The sequence below is a fragment of the Xyrauchen texanus genome, chromosome 37 (assembly GCF_025860055.1).
Source record: "Xyrauchen texanus isolate HMW12.3.18 chromosome 37, RBS_HiC_50CHRs, whole genome shotgun sequence".
Classification (NCBI taxonomy): domain Eukaryota; kingdom Metazoa; phylum Chordata; class Actinopteri; order Cypriniformes; family Catostomidae; genus Xyrauchen; species Xyrauchen texanus.
Window position 1 is genome coordinate 31,199,257 of NC_068312.1, and position 16,901 is coordinate 31,216,157.

General features: G+C 44.1%; 1 protein-coding gene across 1 annotated transcript in view; it reads right to left on the reverse strand.

The window, feature by feature from the left end:
• The window catches only part of LOC127630590 (acyl-CoA-binding domain-containing protein 6-like), a 51,341-nt gene extending 36,449 nt beyond the window's left edge, over nucleotides 1–14,892 (reverse strand). Inside the window, exons 1-3 of the mRNA XM_052108207.1 lie at nucleotides 14,752–14,892; nucleotides 12,424–12,506; nucleotides 2,031–2,136 (exon numbers count right to left, since the gene is read on the reverse strand). Of these exons, the coding sequence (XP_051964167.1) occupies nucleotides 2,031–2,136; nucleotides 12,424–12,506; nucleotides 14,752–14,892 (330 nt within the window). The remainder of the gene's footprint in view (nucleotides 1–2,030; nucleotides 2,137–12,423; nucleotides 12,507–14,751) is intronic.
• Nucleotides 14,893–16,901: the final 2,009 nt, after the last annotated feature.

Sequence of the window (16,901 nt, forward strand, 5' to 3'; positions counted from 1 at the left end):
AACAGCATTATGTTCAGAGCAGAGTCCATACATCGCATTTGAGGGTTTAGGGCTTCATGTTGGAAGCTAGGCCTCACTGTTCACAGATGTGTCCATGAACACAGTGCAGCCGAGTGTTGGCTATATTGTATGTGCTCGATGGAAGACTATTTATTATGTAAAAAAAAAATCTCTGTGCATTGTGATATTCAAACGCATGATGATCTTTAATTTGGACTGTATTTGAATTGTAAAAATGTATTGTGTGGAGCTTTTGTGATGCAGTGATATAATAATATTTTTTAATAGCATTCTTGTTAAGAGTGCTGAAACATTGTGACTATTTTGAGGTCATCATTGTCAAAATGCATGATAATGTTGGTAAAGAAAAAATACACATATCAAAAGATGGTGGAATGTAGATTTTGAGTTACTCTGCTACTTTACAAATGATTTAAAACAGGAAATGCTTAGTGTATAGCAAAAACCTAAACACAATTGTGTATACATATACGGTATACAGTGGGGTCCAAAAAGTATGAGGCCACACCGAAAATCTGGGATTCAAAATCTAGTTTAAACCTATACTAAACCCAACGTTTTGTAAGAAAATGTAAAACAAAGGAACTTTTGTTTTGGTGTATAAAAAATTAGACATTGCCCATGTAAACTCAAATATCGTTGCATAAAAGTTCAGATTTCCTTCTTTCATTGACCCACACAAGATTCTCTTTTGAATCATTCTCAGATCATGCTGGGATAATATGAATCAGGTTTTGCACAAGATTTGTGCCAAAGTCCATTCCAGCTCGAAAGTATACTGTCATTAAAGCAAGAGGGGGGCATACCAGATACAAATAAATTCTCCAGTGTATGTAAAAACAATGACACATTTTTTTACTTTTAAATGAGAAAAATGTAAAAAGTACACACATTTTGACTAGTGCTCTAAGAATTTTGGCTCCACTGCACATATACATATATATATATATATATATATATATATATATATATATATATATATATATATATATATATATATATATATATATATGTATATGTTTGTTTGTTTTTTTTTGCCCATAGATCAGAGAGGAGAGAAACACATAGAGAAAGAGGGAGGAATTTGGTCGAGAAATAACACAAGCCAGATTCGAACTCACATACGTTGTCGAACTCACAGGAGCATCGAGGATTAGACCACTAAAATGTGGCTCTAACACAAATACGTATTTAACTATATATAATTAAAGATAATAACCTTCCTGTGTTTTTTTCTCTTATTCATACCCCCATTTAATCAGTCTGGCTTTCCCATCGCGGGTACGCACCTATTTCCAAAATTCACTAGTTCCCTCTAGAGGCTACTCTGTTGAACTGCTCCACCAAGACAAACAAAGGTGGATTGACAAAGGTTGCCATCTGGCCAACCTGATGGTGATACAATTGGTTCCCCACTTTCAGGATTGGAGTGATGAAAGAACTGACACAGGCCAGTTGGTCACGATGATACATAAATAAAAATGGGATGAACGGAAGGATGGGGCATTCAGTGACCTTTAGTGTTTTAGCCGTGTGGGAAATGCAGAGGACTGATCTCTTTACACAAATAGAGAGAGAGATAAGTAGGGTGATACAGAATGAGAAAGCAGTTGTTCATCTGACATGATGTTTCACATAACAAAATGCAGTGTCTAGGAGATGGGTTTAACAAAGGTATCTGACCATATTCCAACCAAAAATGACATTATTAAAAGAGATAGTTCACGCAAAAATGTAAACTCTGTCATCATTTACTCAACATAATGTTGTTCCAAATCCATATGACGTTCTATAGAATACACAAGGAGAAGTTAGGTAGTAGGTTAATCTCAGTCACCATTTTCATTGCATCTTTTTCCATACAATGAAAGTGAAGGAAGACTGATGCTTTCAGTCCCTAACATTCTGCCCAACATGTATTTTTGTGTTCCACGTTCCACGGAAGATAGAAAGTCATATGGGTTTGTAGTAAATCATTTAATTTTGGGGTGCAATAACCCATTTTTTACCTCTTTGTCTTTTGTGTTCACATCCAATTTCTTGGAGCTGATGGCCTTGCTGACGTGTTCAATGTTGTTCTCTCGGCAGTAATCGAAAATGTTTTTATCCTGTTCCCTGTGGTTAAAGACAACAAAGCAGAAAAAATTTTAATAAGTGTAAAAAAAAAAAAAAAAGAGAAACATCAGAGAAACATTAACTTCTTCAAAAATCAACTGAAAAATCACTAAATCAATAAGAAAAGCAATAGTTTCACTTAAAGTAATAATTCACCCAAAAATAAAAATTCTGTCATCATTTAATCACCCTCACGATCTTCTGAAGCTGTGTAAATTGCTTTCTACAGCATCAGGTCTCCATTTACATTAATTTAATCTTCTTTCCATACAATTAAAATGAATTATGACTGTGGCTGGCTTTGTGTTTCACTGAAGAAAGAGGGTCATATAGGTTTGACACAACATGAGGGTGAGTAAATTATTACAAATTACATTTTTCAGAAGTTAACATTTCAGCCCACCAGCCTGATCTGATAAAATTTACATAAGCATTGCAATGTTTTTTCATAATTGAACTTCCGAGCTTCACTACACTTTTGGCTGCAGTTTCAAAGTAAAATGTCCAGCAGGGTGCACCATAACCGAGGGAAATAAGGTTGTAACCAAATGAGGTTTTTAAAGTGAATTTTAGATGGAGGATTTAAAATGTACCTCCCTAAACTACAACTTTATTCTAAACCTAACCGATAGTGTCCAAAAGGATAAATGAGTGTTTAACAAATCAGACATACTTACCCTTAACCAACACCTAACCCTAACTGATAAATAAAATAAAATGCCAAATCGGAACGAAAAGCACATTTTCTGAAGCAACCATGTAATTTTGTGTTGCTTCTATGGCAATTTCACGTTTGTGCATCTTTTCCTGGGCTCAAACTGTAGTTCCCCTTCTGTCGCTCTCTCCACGTTGTGTCGGAGAAGCGACACTATGGGTCTCTCTTGAGCGCCGATATCCACCTCTGATCTATGAAAAAAGGCCAATGAGAGTTGGCAGCCAGTATTTGCATGTCCCGCCCACGGACATACGGGTATTTAAGCGGCGCAAATACGGGAGTTCATTCAGAAAATGTCTTCGGAGCCGATGGTCGTGTCTGCAGTTTGCTGCGAGTTTACACACCACTATTACGTTCCTGTTTCCTCTGACGATCTGCATGCTGTTGGATTTGACGGCGCACAACAGCGGCTTTCTCCTACTTTGCACGGCGTGCATTGTTGCCCCTGAGCGCTTCGACAGCGCAGACACACACACATACTGTGTATTAAAAGAGTTATTTCCCTTAAAAGAGTGAATTTCTCTAAAAGAGCAAAACACAGCAGCGTTGAACGTCCTTTTTAGGACGCGTCTTTTTCAAGATGCCCTTCCGCCCCTGTGTTGTTCCTGGATGTGGTAGAGTGCTCTCCGCTTCAGACAGCCACAGGCGCTGTCTCATGTGTTTGGGCCGCGATCACACCGAGGCGGCGTTTGTGGATGGCTCATGTTCTCACTGCGAGAACATGACCATGACCACGTTGCGGTCGCGGCTTGCTTTCAACAGAGAGCAAGCCACCCCAGCTGCACCCCGCATTGCTCCTTCTTCCCACGGGATTGAGGACGATGCGTTTGGCGCTGGGGGTGATTTGGGGGCGGCAGCGGGTGCAGTTTCGCCGGGTAGCCCCCCGTGAACCTCCCATTCCCCGACACGCTCGCTGGTCCCTGTCTACGCTCGCGGCGATAGCGTGGTTTTCGCTTCCCAACGCGTCACGCTGGCTGCACCGGACCATTCGACTCGGTTACGCAATTCAGTTTGCCCGGCTCCCACCCCCCTTCAGGGGCGTCCGCTTTTCCGCAGTACACGGCGAGCATGCCAGTTCCCTGCGCACGGAAATCACGACCCTCTTAGCCAAGGGCGTGGTAGAGCCCATCCCTCCAACCGAAATGAGGAAGGGTTTCTACAGCCCTTACATCATTGTACCCAAGAAAGGAGGCGGCTTACGACCAATCCTGGACCTGCGAGTTTTCAATCGGGCCTTGTTAAAACTCATGCAGAGAAATATTCTGGCTGGTGTTCAGCATCTAGATTGGTTCACAGCGGTAGACCTGAAGGACGCGTATTTCCACGTCTCAATTCTGCCGCGACACCTACCCTTCTTACGGTTCGCGTTCGACGGCCAGGCGTTTCAGTACAAAGTCCTCCCCTTCGGCCTGTCTCTGTCCCCTCGCGTCTTCACGAAGGTCGCAGAGGCGGCCCTTGCCCCACTAGGAGTAGCCGGCATCCGCATTCTCAACTACCTCGACGACTGGCTTATCCTAGCACACTCTCGAGAGTTACTATGCACACACAGAGACCAGGTGCTCCGGCACCTCAGCCGCTTGGGGCTTCAGGTCAACTGGGAAAAGAACAAGCTCACTCCGGTTCAGAGCATCTCTTTTCTCGGGTTGGAGTTAGACTCAGTCTCAATGACAGCACGTCTCACGAGCGAGCGTGCTCAGTCGGTGCTGGACTGCCTCGCTTCCTTCAAGCCAGGCACAGTGGTCCCTCTAAAACTTTTCCAGAGGCTCCTGGGGCATATGGCGTCCTCCGCTGCGGTCGCGCCGCTGGGGTTGATGCATATGAGACCACTCCAGCACTGCTCCAGACTCGAGTCCCGAGACAAGCATGGCACCACGGCACGCATCGGGTAAGGATCACCCCCGCCTGCCTCAAAACACTCCGACCCTGGACAGACCTCTGCTTTTTACGGGCAGGAGTGCCCCTGCAGCAGGTGTCCCGACGCGTTCTGGTCACAACCGACACCTCCCGGTCCGGGTGGGGTGCCATGTGCAGCGGGCACGCAGCAGCGGGCCGTTGGAAAGGGGCCCCGCTGCGTTGGCACATCAACTGCCTGTAGTTGCTGACCGTCATTCTTGCTCTCAGGAAGTTCCTCCCATTAGTTCGGGACAAACACGTCCTCGTGAGATCGGACAGCACCACGGTGGTGGCGTACATAAATCACCAAGGCGGCGTATGCTCCCGCCACATGTCACAACTCGCCCGCCGTCTCCTCCTATGGAGCCAGCAGCGACTCACATCCCCGGCAAGCTCAACGTCGTAGTGGATGCGCTATCACGACAACGCCTGCCCGGCAGGGAGTGGAGGCTTCACCCCCAGTCGGTCCAGCTGATTTGGGAACGGTTTCGCAAGGCCCAGGTAGACCTGTTTGCCTCCAAGGAAACCTCCCACTGCCCACTCTGGTACGCCCTAACAGAGGCTCCCCTCGGGACAGACGCGCTGGCACACAGCTGGCCCTCGGGGCTGCGCAAGTACGCATTTCCCCCAGTGAGCCTTCTTGCACCGGTGCTGTGCAAGGTCAGGGAGGACGAGGAGCAAGTCACGTTAGTGGCCCCCTACTGGCCCACTCGGACTTGGTTCTCGGAACTCAGACTTCTCGCGACAGCTCCTCCCTGGCAAATTCCCCTGAGAAAGGACCTCCTCTCTCAGGGACGGGGCACGCTCTGGCACCCACGCCCAGACCTCTGGAACCTCCACGTCTGGTCCCTGGACGAGATGCGGAAGAGCTAGCCGGCTTACCGGCGACCGTTGTGAATACAATCAACCAAGCCAGAGCCCCCTCTACCAAGCACCTTTATGCCCTAAAGTGGCGCTCGATCGCAGATTGGTTTTCTTCCCGAACCGAAGACCCGCAGAGATGCGCGATATTTGTCAGTGCTCCTGTTCCTACAGGAGAGGCTGGACAGGAGGCTGTCCCCATCCACCCTCAAGGTGTATGTTGCCGCCATTGCCACCCACCACGATCCTGTAGACGGCAAGTCTTTGGGTAAGCACGACCTGATCCTCAGGTTCCTGAGAGGCGCCCGGAGGTTGAATCCCTCCCGGCCAGGCCTAGTTCCCTCCTGGGATCTCTCGGTAGTCTTGGCAGGACTCCAGAGACCTCCCTTCGAGCTGCTTGAATCAATTGGACTCAGGGCCCTCTCTCTTAAGATGGCCCTGCTGATCGCGCTCGCCTCTATCAACAGGGTCGGGGACCTGCAAGCGTTCTCTGTCAGCGACACTTGCCTGGAGTTCGGTCTGGCGGATACGTCTGTGCGACCGGGCTATGTTCCCAAGGTTCCTACCACACCCTTCCGAGATCAGGTAGTGAACCTGCAAGCGCTGCCCCGGGAGGAGGCAGACCCAGCCCTTTCGTTGCTATGTCCAGTGCGCACCCTGCGCATTTACCTGGACCGCACACAGAGCACCAGACGCTCTGAGCAGCTCTTTGTCTGCTATGGGGGACAGCAGAAAGGGAATGCCGTCTCCAAACAGAGGCTCACCCACTGGGTTGTCGACGCCATCACAATGGCTTATCACACCCAGGCCGTGCCCCTACCCTTGCGGGTCCGAGCTCACTCAATAAGGGGTGTTGCATCCTCGTGGGCACTGGCCAAGGGCACCTCCCTAGCAGACATCTGTAGAGCCACGGGTTGGGCAACACCCAATACCTTCGCGAGGTTTTACAACCTCCACGTTGAGTCGGTTGCGTCTCGTGTTTTCTCAGGTCCGAGCCCGTAGAACTCGGTAACATGTAGACCAACCGGCCGGGTGGATCGCTTGCACCCAGTGCCCTTTTCCTGACGTCAAGTTAAAGTAGTGCGCCTTTTTTCCCAGGGCGACCCACTCCGAGTCGGGACCCTGGTCTATTCCTCCCCAGCCCTCCGGGTCCGCGGTTCAGCGGAGGAACTCGCCGACCCAAGCCACTGCGGGTACCCTGTTGGCTACCCTGTACTGGTATAGGTGCTCCACAGGTAAGGCCTCCTGCTTGGACTCCCCCTGTGTGTAATTCCACGGTTCTGTCCCCTTACGAGTGGACCCCCGTGTCTCCCTTAGGCAGTTACAGCTGCCCCGGTCGCCGTGCTGTAGCAACTCCCCCCTTTCGAGGCTGGATCTACCACCGCACCATACTTTCCACACGAGCCCTAAGATGGCTGTGTGACGTGTCTACCACTTTTCCTCCCCAAGAAAAAGGGCAGGTGTGGTCTCCGCAGGGTCTGGGTAAGACCCCCTTCCCTATATGCGTGTAAGGGTCCCGGCCGTGATTGCTCTATGCGAGAAACATAGAGAGAAAAGGGCCCAGCCAGGCTGGCCCGTTCCCATGTTGGCAAACATCGCCTTGTTCCCCTCCCAGGGTAACTAGAAGGATCTCGATGTTCTTATGGGGCATTGGGGAAGGGTACGTGCAGCCAGGTACAGACGATGCGCGGCACTGGATGAAATCCATGCCCGCCTCTGTATTGGCGGTTCACGTACACGGTTCAGCGCATGGCAAGATTGGAATGGGTCCCCTAGTGTCGCTTCTCCGACACAACGTGGAGAGAGCGACAGAAGGGGAACATTTGGTTACATATGTAACCTCCGTTCCCCGAGGGAGGGAACGACACGTTGTGTCTTTCCTCCGCCATGTCGCTGAACCGAGCCACTGTTGTGGCCGGACCATTTCCGGCTCCTCAGAAAAATCCTGAATGAACTCCCGTATTTGCGCCGCTTAAATACCCGTATGTCCGGGTGCGGGACATGCAAATACTGGCTGCCAACTCTCATTGGCCTTTTTTCATAGATCAGAGGTGGATATCGGCGCTCAAGAGAGACCCCTAGTGTCGCTTCTCCGACACAACGTGTCGTTCCCTCCCTCGGGGAACGGAGGTTACATACGTAACTAAACGTTCATGAGTCCAAAATCCAACACTCTATCAGGTGAGCTACCAAGCAAGCATTTTATATTGGAATAAATGTGTATAGGTGGGTCTGTGACACAAGTGTTAAAATGTATCATTTTTCAAATCATGCGTTAAAGTAAAAGTGTTTTGATATCATAACACAGCCTTGGGGAAAGTAATAGAGTGAAAATAAGTGCATAAGCACTTAAGAAGTCACAAGCAGCAATTGTACTTGTGATTTGTGTGACAAATAATAAAATGCAGTTGTTGTAGGGCCTCTATTGTTCATTTCACCAGGAAACTGCAGTAAAACATAGAAAGCTGCATGTAAAAGTCAGTTTTAAAAAATGTATCCAAAGTAACGTTCATTCTGTGAGACCAGATTACAGCCCACTCAAACAAACAGTGATGTTGAAATCACCACAATTCCACAGCTTTTATTCTTTTTGGAGGAATCAACCTCTGAGTGGCTCGTTTATAATTGTCGCTGTACATAATAGGATTAAGTATCAGCTTTAAGATAATGTTACCAAAGCCAAAAATCTCCTACTCTCTAAGATATACAGTACTGGGCAAATGTTTTAGGCACTTGTGAAAAATGTTGCATAATGATGATGTCTTTAAAAATAATGCCATAAATTGTTTTTATTTATAAATTAACATCATACATAGTCCAGTAAACATAAAAAAGCTAAATCTATATTTGGTGTGACCACCTTTGCCTTTAAAACAGCCACAATTCTCCTAGGTACACCTGGATACAGTGTTTCTTGGTTGCTGGCAGATAGGATGTTCCAAGCTTCTTGGAGAATTCCCCCCAGTTTTTCTAACTTTTTAGGTTGTCTCAATTGCTTCTGTCTCTTCATGTAATCCCAGACTGACTCAATGTTCAGTGGGGGGCTCTGTGGGGGCAATGCCATCTGTTGCAGAGCGCCTTGTTCTTCTATTCTAATCTTTTGGGAGTCTAAAATTAATTTTTCCTATTGACACACTAAGGCTGAAGATATAAATAAGCATCTTAAGACAAATGTTTTTGTGAAACATCTTAAGTACCTAAAACTTTTGCACAGTGCTGTAGTTTTGAAAAAAAGATAATTTTCAAATTGAAAGTTGTTTGATCTATTATAAAGTGCAGAAACTTTAAGCTTCAAGAACAATGCACACTTCTGGCCACCTACCATTCAAGAACAGCACTCTGCATTTCAGATAATATATCTATGTGCACCACACTGATGTGCACAGGTGTGACATGCTGCAAACATCATTTTACTGGCATTAATCCCACGGTCACATGCAACAAACCCATCCACCTCTATGCCGCATTCTCATGTGCCTACCGTACAACACAGTTTTAATTACTTTCCTCTCTAATCACCTTGTGCCATTTGGGCCAAGCTAGGCAGGGCAGAGCGAGGGATAGAGAGAGAGAGAGAGAGGGGGGAGAGATAGAATAGGGTTGAAGGCGATGAGGTACATTTGGTGGGAGAAATCTCATTAAGAGATTTACCCCTGCCCCTGTTGCCCATGCAGGATGGCAGATTAATTTAATTTGGAGCCCTATTGGTATCATTTGAAAAATAAATTATAAAGTAGGACTAAAATGTGTATGTGCATACTGTATATGTATGCAGCAACCCTATCCTTCTTTTAAGTAAATAAGCATAATTAAGTGAGTGTGTGTGTGGTCTTACCATGACCCAGTGTGTCTATGCCATGTGGGCATCATCCGTCTCCAGAGGCAACTAATCAATAAAACTGCTCATTCGTCAGACTGATCCTAAGCCTGAGCGTGCACACATACACACGCACGCTTACACCTGATTAATGGCCTACTGATAAACGACATGGCATCAGCGCTTCCGCTGAGCATGCCGGGAAGGTCACTGGCTACTCTGTCATTCCACCGTACTTGATCAACCTTTTCTGACCAGTGAGAGACCAAACAAAAGATGACAGAAAAAGCTTAATATACAATACTATAAAGATATAGTTGTGATCTGTGTGCAATTCTTTGTGTATTAAAATATACAAAATAAAATGAAAACAGCAATCAAGCTCTTTAGTTTACAGCAGTGGTTGCTAAATGGTGGGTCAGGACCCAATAATGGTCACAAGTCTGTTCTGATAAGGTGCTGAATAGCAGGAAAACACAATACTAAATGCAAAAATAAAATACAAACAAACCTTGCTGCTTGTTTAGTTAGGGCAGCAAAATAAGTAGGCTTATCAACTTTTAAAATGGAGGAGAAAATGCTTTCTGTATCTTTTGATGTTAATGTCAAATGCTGTGTCCAATCAACCAACAGTACTGAGGGGAAATTCATTAGTCACAAAACAAAATATGACCCTGACAGCAAAGAAGAACATGGCTTATCTTGTTTGTTGAAAAGTGCATGAAACCCATAAAATAACTAAGGTGGTGGGAAAGAACGATAACCACATTAAGGCTACAAGTGTAAAAAATAAATAATATTACAGATGCAGTTTATTGTGCAACCAATAATAACTAGAAAATGCGGGATGGGACTCTAATTTAATAATGATGCTGACTTGGCCCCTTTACAATGTTCTATATAAAGTTATTACCAAATTAAGTATCTTATTGTCAATATATTCACCAGAAAATAAGTTTTGCATGTATATATTTCACCTGATGTGGTTTTTCATTATTCACAAGATGTAAAGATGAAGATACAATGTATGTGCTGCTGACCCACCATATTCCATATAGTCGCATTTTTCTTTGCAAGCCCTCACTTCAATTTAGAACAATTGTTTATCTAATCAAAATAATAAAATATTAATTAAATGAATTAATATTGCTTTACTGTTGAACCAAGCCATTCTAACTGTAGACTTCTCCAGCGACCAGCCACAGAGAAACAGAGCAACTATTGGAACAGATTTTTGCAGATAACCTATAGTTCCAAAAAGCAACTAATGAAACAGATAAATTGGTAAAAACGATTAATCTGTAAAACTGATATATCGGTCTAACTATAATTCAGACATTTATAACATTTGAACATTTGAGAGCCTTATATTTAAATAATTGTGCATATTATTGTTGGGCAGTGCAGTTTGTGGAAACATTAGTCAATTTCAGAGTTTAATGTTTGTATAATAAACTATTTTGATACAGAATTGGGTTGCCGCTTAATGTCTCATGTAAAATCAGGATCCTGAAGCAAAAGCAGTTTTGTTTTAACATGAGTCCTCCTGGCACATCATGCCACATCAAATCAATGGTCACAGAGCTGACAAATACACACATGTCACAAATCTGAAGAAAGTACACTCAGAGACTATTTAGCAGGGACGGGCCACTTCTATTAAAGTGAATGGGAGAAATTGGAATGCCCAGCAAAGAAGCTCTAGCACCCAACGGCCAGCAGATGTAGATAGAAAGTCCTGCGTTACAGTTAAAATAGCCAATCACCTTTTAGATACAGACATCACCTTTTAATCATCTCGAGAACATGCATGCATATTAGCTATACATTTGATCGTAATCTTGACCAACCGTTTTTGAGATTTTGGTGTTCCCCCATTCAAGTAGAAAGGAGCTGCACTGTCACTACTGGAAATAGTCTCCCAGAATCATTCCAAAGATGGCCGCCATTGGACTGACTTGTTAGAAAGACTTTGGTACACTGCCCTCCAAAATGGCCTGATATTCTGGAACTTACACCTCAGTCAGATCAGATAATTCGGATTCATCTCTCTCCATGGTCTTCTAACACAACATCATTCTTTTCAGAGGAGAATGCTACCTTGGTCACAACTTCCTGCAGGGACACTGGATCATGCAACATTAAAGAGTGTGTCAACATTAACATTTCATGGCATCACAAACTTTGGAAAATCCAGTGATTAGTTCTTCCTCACTACCTGGTGCCAGAATGATTTGATTTCCAGGTCTGACTGATGCACCCTGACTCCTCGATGTTGTGTAAGCCAGCTAATAAGATTGGAACTGATGATTTCTGCTAGGTCTTGCCAGTTTTGTGTGATCAGATGGTCAGTGAACTACAGGGTGTCTGATTCAGCAATCAAGAAACACAGAGGCCATGTAGATTTTCTAATCAAATGCTAAGAAGTGGTTTGAATATGCAGGACGGCTCTCAATCACTGAGGTTGGAAATTGGAAGGCAGTGAAGCAGTCTGTGTGGCGGTCTGATCGGGTCACGTCCAAGGTGGGCCGCTCAGCAACTGGCGAATGGGAGGGGGAACGGGATGTTAATTGCCTCTGCTTTCAATTTCCCAAAGAACGACTCATGTTCTCTGGGGATGAGTCAAATTGGGGAATGAACCCCTGTTGCATTGATACTTGCCATATTATTCTTTCACCCATCCATCCATGCATGGATCCATTCATTTTACATTTCCATCATCGACATAATCATAAAAAAAGTAATTAAACTCCACCGCTTTCTCAGGCCTCTTCAACCCCTATGCATGCATACTAATACTGTTAATTTAAGAGGTAAAACCATGTGAATACAGCCCTTAATTTGTCTCGTTAAAGGACGCACCGAAGCGTCTGATATCCTTGAGTTCCATGAGCAGGAAAATGAATCATGCCTCACTGATGCAAGAATGATCACTGCATCAAATGAAACTGCAAAGAAATTATAATCAAAAATCTTCATATTCATAAGCGAGATGTGTTACCTTACCATTTCCTCCTGGTACTGAGAGCTGACTGCTGGCCCTCCGAATCCAGTTCGCTTCTCTCCTCCCCTTCGCTCCAACGACTAAAGAAAGACAAAAAACAACTCCAGTCAACAACAAATAGCCTAGAGACACATCGAAAGCTCTTAAACATCTAAAAAACTTATACAGAACTTATGCAACTTAAACGAAAAAAATACAGAATTTATCAGATCACAGAGTTAAGAGCACATCTCTTCTCAGGTCTAACATTTCTAGAGATACATTGAATGTCTTAAACATCAACAGAGCTTAAACAATACAGAATGTATCTGCTCATAGAGTAAAAAAATCCCTCTCCTCTTAAAGAGAAGCTCTGAGTGCGGTGTTTAGCTGATTAAATGGACAAAACACACACACATAGTGTCCTCTATAAAAAAAAAAAGAAATAATATAATAAAACGGTAGCCCATTGGAGCCACTTTCATGAACAGTTTATCATACAATGAGCTGAACAAAGAAAGGAACAATACCACTCTACTTGAGCTCAAACATGACAGAAAACTGGCAGGATGTTGCAACTGCTGGGCATTGGCCTATCAGGTTTGTTATTTCTGACACCTTTCTTCATTTTTCATCCTATTGAGAGAGAGTACAAAGGATTCTTGGTATTCAAGCATAGATGGAAACTCACAAGAGGAAAAGATTAATATTGCTTTGTGCAGCCAGCCCACTCTTTTCAACAGCAATTATAATTCAACGACTACAAGAAAAAAGAAAATATTACTGCCTTGAGTGAAAAAGTGCCGCAAGAGTAGTACACTACGTTTTATTAAAACACAAGAAAATTCCTGCTGATGCTCTTTTCTTTTCTACATACAATAGCGCACAGGAGGTCCGCAACCAGCTGTTGCCTCTCTCTCTCTATCCTGTAATGGAGCTGCCTGCCCTCTTTTTAACCCACTAACACAATCAGTTTATTCTGTGAGTGGGGAATTTGTTTATGTGCTTTTGTGCAACCTGGATGGAAGTCAGATTGTGTTACCTGCACCGGTGTCAATGAGAGAGAAATGTGTCACATGAGGATTCATGAGATGTTGTGACTGACGTTGGGATTGTGGGCAAAAAGCAAGGAGAGGATGGGTGGGGGCACAAAACTTTTTACATTTGAAAACATATGATAATAATAATAATATACTATAATAGTAATATATCTCAATCGTGCACCTTTTGTCACGGATCCACCGGTCTCTCTCTCTTTCTTCCTCACTGCCATCACAGCGGTCACTCTCCCCTGAGTTCTGATTATACGCACCTGCATATCATTCGTGGCTAATCAAGGACTGCAAATATACCCCCCTTTCACACACACTCTTTGTTTGTTCTCATCGAAAGCATCTCTGAGACACCAGACCTTTCAACTATGTCAAACATACATGTGTATTCATTCTTGCCTGCAAGTATCACAAGACTGTTGTGAGTTATCTGTTCATCGTGTCTATACCCTGTCTGGATATTACTCACCTGCTGTTTGCTACTCTACTCAACTGGATTTACTCACAATGTTTACATCACTGTTTCAATCATGTGTTAAATAAACCCTGCTACTGAGTTGATATCTCTGCTTCCGTGAGTCTCTCTGTGACGCCTTTAACTTTTAAACCCTCATGTTTTTATTTTGACATTCTGAACTATCCAGGAAATACTGTATGTGTCTGTTTGTGGGCAAGTTCCCAGTAGTTTAATTAGCTTCTTATTCAAATTCTGGTATAAAAATAAGCACCTCCAGTGCCATTCTAAATGCATATAAGTGAACCGAACTATTGAGCATCTACATCTGAGGTGTTCATCACGTGAAGGCTAAACATAGGCATGCGTGTGTGTGTGTGTGTGTGTGTGTGTGTGTACACAGAGCAGCGCCTTTAATAATGCTCTGGAGCTGCATGTGCATATTATATATTTACTTATTAAACACAGACTTTTGTGATTCACAGAGCTATTGCATGTCTTGAAGTAGCTTTGAATAAAATGCACGAGTCATATTAATTACTTTAATTCTTTTAATGGTTCTTTTATGTCATTTTTTGAGCTTGACAGTAACGAACATGACTAATGCACAGTATCTGATTGGATCGGGCTCGTTGGACCGATACCCGATCCATTTAAAAACGTTAGTATCGGAGCCGATAGCGATACAGGTATCGGATCGGTGCATCCCTAGTCTTTTACACATGAGACCAATGCTGGCTCAAAAGCCATGTACAAAGTCACACCTGGCATCGGGGGCACATGTGCAACACTGTGACCCGTGTCTGCCTGGCTGCTCTAGCACCACGGACAGCACCAAACCTTTATCAGCTGGGTGTGAAGCTGGGTCAGGTTTTCAGACGAAATGTGGTGACCATGGATGAGTCCAACATGGGTTGGGTTATGCCGTGTGATGGACCCCCGTCTTTCGGTACTTAGACAGGTGCTAAACGGGTGTGGCATATCAACTGCCTTGAAATGCTAGCTGTCTTCTAAGGAGTGAAAGCTTTCCATTCCGAAATAGTGAATCATCACGTTCTGATTCAGTCAGACAATATGTCAGTGGTAGCATACATAAATCACCAGGGCGGCACTTGATCTATACCAATGATGAGCCTGGTGCATCCCCTCTCCTTGCATGTGACATATGCCTCAGCCCATCTGAACTGCGGAGCGGACATGCGCCAGGAAGCGATGGCGGGGGAATGGAGACTTCATCCTCAGACGGTTCGTAGGATTTGGGAAATGTTTGGCAAAGTGGAAGTTGACTAATTTGCCTCCGAAGAGACAGCCCACTGCACCAAAATGGCCCAACCAGCCATGAAATCCGAAAATGATGGAGATATTAGGCGGCCCTCCATGGGAAATACAGCTGAGGAGGAATCTGCTCTCTCAAGCACAGGGCACGATGTGGGGTTATCCATTTTCATACACACTTTAAGACATAAACGGGCCAGTGACCTCGTATACATATTCTTTTAAGTGTCACCCTGGTGAATCTTAGTGTATGATGCTACATAGTGCAGCGTGATGGGACTCCTCCCCAAAGCGTTTCACTGCGTCTCCAGTTACTCATATAAGCCCAGTTGCCTGAGATGAATGGAACGAGACATTGCAAAACTTGTCCACACTCACTACTACTTCAGAGTTTCAGGTATGAGCATACATTCTTGTCCTTCAGTCAGAAAAGTCTGAAGAAATGGTGTTTGAGCGACATCTTATATAAAACAAGTGCGCGCCTGAAAGGGAGGGGCTCAAACACCATTGGCAATCATATGCGTTATTATGATACAAGGGCTTCAACTAGTTTGTGGAAAAGGAATTTCCCAAAGTGTTTCACTGCAATGTCTCGTTCCCTTCATCTCAGGGAACCTAGGTTACATGCGCTTTCGTAGACACGTGAACAATTTTTTCTGCTGTTGTTAACAAGTCCAAAGACACGTAGCCTACCTGTTTGATCCTGGTAGACTATAGCAGATGCTCTCTGCTGGTTGTCTGGACGAGATCCCTGACCCTGTCTACTAACGCCTCAAACTCGTTCTCTAGGTGTGCTCCTTCTAATCGAAGCACTGTATTTGCAGAGCCACAAACAAATTTCCCTAATCCGAAATCTGAATCCGAATCGGATCCTCCACCGAGCGGCTCTCCGGTGTCAGGCCGGGCTGGATCAGTACCGGAGCCCGTCGCTGAGTCTGGCGAAGATGACGGAGATCAGGACACCATTGTAGTGAATGGAAATTTTATACAGGGAAATCAAATGTATTTTTGCTTTAGATGTGGAAATAAAACAGCGCAGACGAGTGGTAGCTACAGAACGTTACACGTAATTCCGATTCAGTCAGACTTGTTTTGAAATTTTTTTTTTTATTGAATATTGATAGAGCAACATACTTTGTGTGAAAAGAAATAATAACAGAAGGTTGTTTCGATAAAAAAAAAGTTGGTGAGGGAGCCTTTATTCCCCACACTTGGGGTAAAAGGCTCTCTCGCTTGGGGTAAAAGGCCCATAGGGTTTTAAAGTGATACTGTGTAAATTCCGGGGCAATAGTTATGGGCACAATTTACAATGCAAAACAATTTGAGAAAGCAAGATGCTTTTTTGAGTGACAAATTAAGACGATGCTAATTCAAAAAGCTACTTCAGAAAAAGTAAACAATTTCCTGTTCATTTCAAACACATTTGGCAGTTTATTACATCTTAAGTATTCTGTAAAGAAACTATGATTGGATGAGTCAATGTGAGCCCACTTTGAACATTTTTGATAACAAATCTCTTCATCCCACTTATGAAAACCATTGTGTGTAATAGGGGCCTAGCCCCTGCAACAGGTGGGCTTTTTACCCAACAATCAAACCCTTCACTTATTGGACATATTGAACATTTTTAGATTGAATAACCTTAAACAAAGCTGAAAATTATCAATAAGTATTTTGTCACAAAAGCTATTTGTTGATTTCAGGGATTTTCATAG